The following is a 9,286-nucleotide window of genomic DNA, read 5'->3' as shown; positions in this document are numbered from 1 at the left end:
TCACGTACATAGAGGTATTGGTCTAATGCTGTTCTGCTTGTCTTGCACAGACAAGACAAACGATCGCGAGCTATTGCAGAGCACTTGTGGTCCGGATCAAAGTAGCCTCCTGCATTTGGCTGTTGAGTCTTGCAGCGCTCACACGGTTGTCTACTTGCTGCACAAGGGAGTGAACACACGCAGTATTGTAAGTGTCCAATCATGCATGCGGACTTTGACGATTATGAGCGAGTGCATTGATTTGTAAGGACGCAAGAGGGTTTACTGCTCTTCACGTTGCTTGTCGAGTCGGAAATCTTCCCATTCTTCGTCATCTGGTTAACAGTGAACCGTGGCTGCTCGAAGCGTCGAGTTCCGACAGAATTACACCGCTGCACGAGTTCGTATTGCTGTAGCATAGAAGCATTGTCGATATAATTCTGCCTCCTATTCATGCATCTTCTAATCTATAGGGCTGCCAAGTACGACCAAGTTGTAGCAGTGGAGTTCTTGCTTAGCAATGTTTGTTACTGTTTGATATTTTAGTAGTTTAGATGTATGATGTAAGTTGTGTTGCAGAAGGCTAGTCTTGATGCCGTTACGTATTCTGGTGCTCCTCCTCTGCTGTTTGCTGCATCGTTTGGGTCATTCAAGACGATGCAACAGTTTCTGTCACGAGATGTCAATTTTCTGGCAAAAGATGAAGATGGCGTCAATGTGCTCCATTGCGCTGTAGGCCACTCAAAAACAGTCCGACTGCTGACCGAGGTATGTTTCTCTGTCTACTGAAGAGAGAAACCTTGTGTGTGTGTGCATTTGCGTTGCGTGTGTGTGTGTGTGTGTGTGTGTGTGTGTGTGTGTGTGTGTGTGTGTGTGTGTGTGTGTGTGTGTGTGTGTGTGTGTGTGTGTGTGTGTGTGTGCATTTGCGTTGCGTGTGTGTGTGTGTGTGTGTGTGTGCGTGTGGGTGTGTGTGTGTGTGTGTGCGTGTGTGTGTGTGTGTGTGTGTGTGTGTGTGTGTGTGTGTGTGTGTGTGTGTGTGTGTGTGATCTATAGTGGGTGCTGTACTTACAAAGTTGAATGACGAAGCCGAGGAAATGGAAAAGATGCAAAAGACAAGAGGAAGAAAAGAAAGAGGAAAATTTCAGATCAGAATGACCTACAGTGTACTCAACCTGGTTGCACTTTCATAACCTAAAACAGGGCAGGTCTTATTAATCACAGATAACAGAAAAATGGAGCAGCAGCTCGAGATCCTCTCTTGTTGTGACGTCGCTGCCACCAGACTTTAAACAGCAAAGTCATGGAAATCATATGACGTTCTGCAATCAAAATCCGAACAGAGTCAACAGATTACGTTCGGTGCAATAAAGTGGTAGGAAGTGACCTACACATATGTGTCCTGCACCACTTACTCAAGTGAAGGCAGAACATGGATGAATGGATGGATGGATGGACGGCATAATGTGTGTGTGTGTGTGTGTGTGTGTGTGTGTGTGTGTGTGTGTGTGTGTGTGTGCTTGCGTGCGTGCGTGTGTGTGTGTGTGTGTGTGTGTGTGTGTGTGTGTGTGTGCGCGCCCGCTGTCATTTGGATGACTGACTCAGTTCTATCAGTCTGGCAAAGTCAATTAGCTTCTTGTGCCCCTGCACAAGGAAGGAAGTCCTACCATCTGGGACAACTACCGTGGTATTGCCCCTTTCAGCATACGTGCTAAGTGTTTGCCAAAGCTATCCTAAGCCAAGAGCAAAACAACTCCGTTAAACCAGTGCGGTTTCCGTCGCAGTAGAGGCTGTCCCAAACAACTTTTCTATTTGACCATTGATATGGAGAGAGCAAGAGAATATCACCATCAAATCCACATAAATGATTGTTTTGTTGATCTAAAATGGCATATGATTTGATCAACTGCGATGCTCTTTAGCACATCCTTCATTATTTATATATCGCTTGTCTTCCAAGCTGCTGTCCATTACTCGCTCGTGCCCTAAACATGAGAATTCTAATGCTACAATAGAAGCATATTATGGGAAGGTATCTGACAAGTTCCCTGTCACCAACGGTGTTTGGCAGGGCCGTGTGTTGGCACCTGCCTTATTTAATCTCTATTTTGAGATTGCTATTCACATTGCTCTGGTCGAGGACAGATCACAAGGAATGGGCATCAAAGTAGCCTATGTTTTGATGCTGATCTTGTCGGGAAAAGGAAGACCCTAGTGTTCAAGTCTCTGGTGACTGATCTGGAGTATGCTGACGATATGGCTCTGCTCTCTTACCATTGGTTTTCTCGCTAGTAACTGCAAAAATGTAAAAACCTTAGCAGTTCTACCACCTGAGTGTTTGCACATTCAAACTCTGTACTTCACCTTGTGTCAGGAGATGAGCCTATTGAAATCGACTCTCATTTCCAGTTCTTGGGCAGCATTGCTCAGAACGATTGTGGATTGGACACCAAGTATTATTCTAGAATCAGTAAGCGCACATGCCTTCCATGCAGTCACTCTCTCGGATCTTGTGGTATCAACGTAAGATCAAGACCAGCACCAAGATTCATCTGTTGAACAGTGTGATATTCCAACCTTGCTGTACAGTCTCGAGTGCACTGTCCTCGAGCCTCATGTTTATCGTCATGAGTCGTTTATGATTCGTTGCCTTTGAATTTTATTGGGGACATCGGTCAGGGAGCAGAAGCGTCACAATATACGAAGCGCAAAGTGGCTAAACAGCAAAGGATCTCATCGATTCTCTTACAACGTCGACTTCGTTTTTAGACAATTCTCAAGGATGCCCAATGATTGCTTACCAAAGCAAATTCTTGTGCCTGCTCCTGGTGGTTGTAAGCGCAACGTTGGTGGACAGAGGCGTCGTTGGAATGATGTTGGATGACCTCAAGAAGCCCGTGTAACTTAATTGCTGAAATCCTACGTGGCAAAAGCCGAAAAGGGCAACTCTTGACGCTCCATCATCGAATAGAGTGCAGTGCATTTCAACAAGGAAGCAGAAGACAAACAGAGGTGTCTCGGATATGACAGAAACGACGGCGAGAGCGACTCGTAAAACCATGAGCCTTTTGCACTGTACCCACCTTGGCTGCTAATTTCAGGCATTAAACAAGGCAGGTTTGATTAGTCACCAATGTTGTCATTCAATCTGCTTCCATGTCAGTTTTGTCATCAGAGTTTCACACAACAAGCTAGGTCTAAATGGATGGATGGATGGTGTGTGTGTGTGTGTGTGTGTGTGTGTGTGTGTGTGTGTGCCGCGTGCGCGCATGTCTGGTAATTCGCCTTAGGCACCACATTTATTTGTCACCTATATGTCAGACACTTGGAAACCATCCCAATTTCGAGGAACTGATTTCAGCGTCTGATAGCAACGGCGCCACGGCCTTGCATTACGCTTGTCAATACGGAAATTTCTCGGTACGTATTACGCATACTTCTAATTCATCTAAATGTATGTCCTGGTAAATTGATACACAATCGAGAAATTCTTTTAGGATGTAACTACATTTCTTGAACACGGGGCCAAGGTTGATGCCGTAAACAGGGATGGAACAACAGCCCTACATTTTGCTGCTAAGTACAGTAACAGTAGTGATTTTTCCATTCAAGGTTGCCTCTTTAGCGTTTCATGTTTAGAAGAGGTCATTTGGGCATTATTTCTAAGTTGTGCTCCTACGCTCCTCGTCTTCTGATTGCTGTGGATGCTTGCGGACGCACACCACTTCACATTGCAAGCTTGTACGGCAACTCGAAAGTGTTGGCAAATCTTGTCTCACACGGTGCAGTAATAATGAGGTATCAGACTGTCAAATTTACCAAACATAAATATTGCCTCAAATTTCGTTTTGCAAAGCGATCGTGAAGGTCGAACACCATTTCACTGCGCAGCTTGGAAAGGATCCGTTGAGTGTATGAAATTTCTTCTCTCAGAATTTTCTAGAGAATTTAACAGCGTCGACTGTGAGAAGGTCCGTAATTGTAGCTATACCCTTACTCCTATGAATTGTTCATTTCTTCTTTGATTAAATCGTCTATTTTGTCTTCATTTGTTGTTAGTCTACACCTTTGCATTTGGCAGTGGTGGCCAATTTTGCTGAGATTGTATCGTTTCTTCTCGATCACGGTGCAGTAATCACAAACAATGATGCAGGACAGAATTGCCTCGACATTGCCATTGCCAAAGACTTTGAAGAATGTGTTTCCGTTTGTGTCAGTCACGAAAGGTAACACATAACTACAAATTACATAATTAACGCGTGGTGATTAATAACAATATTGTAGTTATACTGTATTTCTGTAACATACAGGTGGAAGGAGTTTATGAAACCACTTGCAAAGAGTAAGAAAAAATCAGTGTCTCAGCTTGAGATGTTGGTGCAAAAGATGCCAGAGCAAGCTGAGGTAATATACACGTTGCATGACTAACAGACAGATACCATAGAGAAAATGTACATGTGACTAAAGAAAAGAGTATCCAAAGTACCACCTGAATTACCATATTATCTAGGATTCAATTACTAAGAGTTACGTAAATGAAACAAAGCATCAGCCTGTCCTTGTCTATTGTGAAACAAGAGCTAAGTGAAAATGATTAAATTAATAATTATTATTTTCAAAATTCACTGTTTTTTTAGACAAATCTTCCGATGTAATTACAACATATACACACAGCTCGATGCTTTAAGCAGCGACAAGTAGCATGCATTTCTTAGTTCTCGACAACAATGCATTCAAGAATTGCCTCCTAGGAGTACAAGTATAGCTTATTTCAATGACGGCACAACGTGCAATTGCATGCCCGTTTTATTGATTACTTTAAACCAAAATTTCAATTTACGACATACTACTTTTGCCAATTAATGCAACAGACATATCAAACGAGTTTACAGAATTTTGTTTTAGTCAAACAAAATGCAATGCATCTCATCTAAATATTCTTTAGATTGAACTCAATAGGGGTATACATACACTGTATACCTACAAACTCACTGACAGACTGAGTAACAAAACAATTTGCCTAATTCCAGATACTTGCTACAATTAGTAATATAATCTCGTCTTGCGGAGAACAGGCCAGTAAGCTAGTACTAGTATACATAAAAATAAATTACTTAACTAACAACTAATAATCTAATCTGCCCGCAGGCACGTACGTATGGGGGTTTGAGGGGTTCAAACAAACAGATCCACTTCAGTCGGAAGCCAGCTCTTACAGTTGCATATGAACAATCTGCATGCGATATTTGCACCAAATGTCAGAGCTACCGGCTCTAGTTATGACCGGTGTCAAACTTGTGGCCTCAAAGTGGTTCTGGTACCACTTGATTAATAGTGATATCAGCAGATTGACCAAGTCCAAAACGTGAAAAATCGGCTAAGTCAAGCCAACCAAGCTGCGCTAAACAGTGCTCTTAAATCAATAATTGCAAAATGCTGTTTATCTGCAGCCCTTAGCCATGAATGGCAAGTATGATTCCCACGCCAGGCCTGGTGCCAGATTTAATACCATTACCATGGCAACGGCATCCCTAGACATAGAAGCTGTAACTGCTAGAGTGCTGGCCTGAGTCCCACGTACCAGATGTAGCTACATTAATGTAAGCAGATTTAGACTCCAAGACTCAGGATCCTTAATTGCAAGCAATGTGCAGTGTTTAGCAGTATTGCATTTACATATTTACCAATGACTTCCAATAGACCTAGCGCCAGATCCAGGAATTTTTGAAAGAGGGGGGTCTACCGTTAGCAGTTATTTATAGCATTACTAATTTTCTCTTTTCTAATAAAATTATATGAAATTATTGAACCACGCCTATTGGAAAAGAGGGGTTTCAACCCCCTAAACCCCCTCTGGATCTGGCCCTGCTGCCTGTAGGAGCAGTAAATGTAGTAATTAGAATAGAGCATGTTAAACTAACTGGAAAGTCCACTAAAGCACTGAAAGAACCAACCCATTAAATGCACCAAGTATGCCAATGTGGAGAACGTGCCAGTTAGCTAAACTGTAGTTGACAAAAATTTACATAAATTTTGAACAAAATGATATAAATTTTGAAACCCTATCTGTGGCTATGCCGTTACTATACAGTATTTCAGCTAATCTAATTAAAGAAAGAACCACACTCTTAAATTATTAATAAATAATTTAATAAATAAATGAGTAAATAAATAATTAAATTACTATATTATTAAACAACCCTATGTAACTAACCATATTTAATAGCCATAATAAATAACATAATATTTAGTTAACTTTTACATACTAATTTGAAGAAAGCAACTTGATGAAATCGGACTCAACTACCATTTATTTTTAGGTGATTATGGACAAATGCATTAGCTCGGAAGAAAATCATCAATTGACGGTGACAACTACTCACTTTACATGTGCAACCACTGAATCAATAATTTTGTACACGTTGTTTCTCAACAGCAAATCTATGACTTCAGTTACATGTTGGGTGTAACGGACGACGATCCACTACAGCAACCACAAGCCCTACGCAAGCTTCTTCAGGTCAACACAAATCATTCTGTGAGAAATTCTAAATGTTTACCATTTGATTGTATAGACCATGGTAAACCTGAAGCGGTCATCATGCCTGGCCCACCCTTTATGCGTCGAATTTCTCAATACAATGTGGTCAGAAAATTAACTTTACAACACACAACTTCAAAGTATGTCTAAGTATGCTTATCCAAGGAGAAAGTTCTTGGCAGTTGTTGTTATTGCCAACATTGCTATATATGCCATCTTCCTGCTCTTACTAATGACCATGGCAATACACTTTTCTGCGTACTCTCCAGACCCTCTTGAACAGGAAGACAGCGTCAAGCGACTAATTGTTTGTACTAATAAAATTGAAATTCATTTCAGTAGAAATCTGTGTTTGTTTGTCTCAGATGGTTGTCCAACAGGCAGTTGAGCATAACAGGACAACACTCAGCGACAGTGAAAAGGTATTTGGCTATTGTTGCTGTTTACGAGTGTTGCTGCTGTATACACACACAGACTCATATATATATATATATATATATATATATATATATATATATATATATATATATATTATACCTAATATATCTCACACGCATACACCACATGGTCCTACACATAATACTTACCACCACTTGACACCACTTCATGCGTATACCATCATGTATATATAGTATCACAGAAGATGTGCACTGTGTAGAATACGTCGGGACTATTGACCCATAGTTCTTTTAATATCAACCAAAAATAGATAACGTTTATCAACTATTTTGTGCTTTAAACCGTTGGTTTCCTGTTATGTCATAACACTGTTGAACAATGATCTCTAATCATGCTGTTACCATCATCCCATGTCTTCTAATCCAAATTGCCTCCTTGATTCATCTAGTATAGTATTTGTTTTCTGTTATTACTGTTTTACTTTCTTCCCAATCCATCACATGGCCAGTTTCCCAGGCCACTGCAATGGCGTTGTTATGGTTATTGCCACGTCAAATTGCTAGTTTGTGTTCATTTAGTTAATTTCAGATTTCTTCTTGTTTCTCCAATATGAGATTTGTCACAATTTTCTTGCAACTTATTGTGTACAACGTTCACTCTATGAGATTGTGTAAGGGGATCTATTGGATGACATAGTAATGACCGAATAGTTGTTGGTGTACTCACTAATTTGCACAGACGTCTGACTTGTTGCATAATATCTGGAGTAAAAACGTATCTTCAATATTGGCATTTGTTGTTCGCAACTTGCTGCTTGATTCCGTGATTTCATTAGTTGTTTTTGTATGAATGAGCCTGGATATCCATTGCATTTTAAGATGGCTTTTATTCTGTTTATTTCCAAAGTTTTTTTCATTCGTGCTGGATATGCGTACTGCTCAATGTTCTGGTAAAGAATTCTGAAGAATTTGCCAACCAAATGAAGAATGTCCATATCAGTGAGAATGAAATAATGATCAGCTATGACGTGACATCTTTTCTTTACATGAATTCCAATCAAAGGAAATTTAGATGCTGGATTACAAGAAAACCTTGTCTTGACCATCTTAATTCTACCGTACTTCCAACTTCACCATGTCAGATGTCATCAAGGTCCGTGACGGTTGGTCAGTGGGTGATAGGGCCATTCAATTTCTGTCATTCTAATATTTACGTTTCTAATTTTCTCATTTCTAATTTTAATTTTTTGCTATGCCAATGGAATGTCCACTGTCTCCAATCGTACCAAAGTTACATATGGAAAAACCGGAATAAACTGTATTCCAACACCAGCCACCATCATCAACAAGACCAAACTTATGGAGACGCTATGTCGACGGTATAATTGCAATTGTGCACAATAATAACAAAGATACTATTCTCGAGTGTTTGAATTCTTACCATTCATCAATTCAATTTACAACAGAGCTAGAGTCAGACCATCTGCTTCCTTTTCTGGACTGTTTAGTTAAAATGTAGCATCACTGGAACACTAGAAACATCAGTTTATTGAAAACAGACCACAACCAACAGACACTTACACTATCGTTCTGCTCATCCGACATCAGTAAAAGCTGGAATTATTAAATGTCTCCAACACCGAGCAGAACACATATGCAGCACGGATAAAGAAAACTTTGGAAATAAACAGAATACAAGCCGTCTTTAAATGCAATGGATATCCAGACTCATTCATACAAAAATGAAAGGAAGTACTACAATGCTAAACCCTAGGTGACGACAAACTAACCCCTTTCCAGTTCCGGGCACTTTGGTTGTACAATAGAATTAGCAATGTGGTTCCAAACGCACTGCAAAGCAGGAAACTTACCTATGCGTGTGTTCCTAGAACACCCAATGATTGATTTTAGCCTCAACAACGTGGCACACTCCAATCGCAACAATGCCTAGGGTTAACAACATCAAACAGTTGCTGCACACGTGTACCGGCAAGCACCTACTTGCAAGCATGCAAAAACTAGCACCAAGTGCATGTCACTAGACACAAGCATCCCAACACATGATTATACAGATGGCTGAGTCACACTACTCGTAGACCCAACACTTGTTTATACAGGTGGCTGAGAAAGGACAGGCAGTCTTATCATCAAACGGTAAATCTCTTTGGTGCGACGCTTTGTCGCAGGTTCACTTACTCTCTGTTCGCTACGATCTTGAAGGTACACTCGAAAGTCATCATCAGTAATCAAAATTGAAACATCCTGTGTGACTCCGCCTAGACTAGCGGACAAGCTCCAACAACCATATGTCAAGATTACACTAGCGCTACACTGTACCAGTGAACGCACTTTATACATTCCAAATTGTTTC

At 40.6% G+C, this 9,286-nt stretch overlaps 1 protein-coding gene across 1 annotated transcript; it reads left to right on the top strand.

Moving 5' to 3' along the window:
• The first annotated feature begins 3,763 nt into the window (after positions 1-3,763).
• On the top strand, positions 3,764-9,281 carry LOC134180138 (transient receptor potential cation channel subfamily A member 1-like). Its single transcript, XM_062647228.1, has 10 exons — positions 3,764-3,774; positions 3,833-3,947; positions 4,036-4,202; positions 4,287-4,380; positions 6,297-6,344; positions 6,413-6,496; positions 6,552-6,622; positions 6,683-6,939; positions 9,033-9,069; positions 9,196-9,281. The coding sequence occupies exons 1-8, from the start codon at positions 3,770-3,772 to the stop codon at positions 6,903-6,905; spliced, it is 807 nt and encodes a 268-aa protein (XP_062503212.1). The 5' UTR covers positions 3,764-3,769; the 3' UTR covers positions 6,906-6,939; positions 9,033-9,069; positions 9,196-9,281.
• The last annotated feature ends 5 nt before the right edge of the window (positions 9,282-9,286 follow it).

This window comes from Corticium candelabrum, chromosome 5 (assembly GCF_963422355.1).
Source record: "Corticium candelabrum chromosome 5, ooCorCand1.1, whole genome shotgun sequence".
NCBI classification, from domain to species: Eukaryota; Metazoa; Porifera; class Homoscleromorpha; order Homosclerophorida; family Plakinidae; genus Corticium; species Corticium candelabrum.
Note: the sequence above shows the minus strand (reverse complement) of the source record. Positions and strands in the feature narration are given on the sequence as shown.

What these genes read in the sequence shown, in the direction of transcription:
- LOC134180138 (XM_062647228.1), top strand. An exon ending in ACAGCGTCGACTGTGAGAAG is followed by an intron (nt 3,948 to 4,035) that starts GTCCGTAATTGT and finishes ATTTGTTGTTAG; the next exon opens with TCTACACCTTTGCATTTGGC. An exon ending in AAGAAAATCATCAATTGACG is followed by an intron (nt 6,345 to 6,412) that starts GTGACAACTACT and finishes GTTTCTCAACAG; the next exon opens with CAAATCTATGACTTCAGTTA.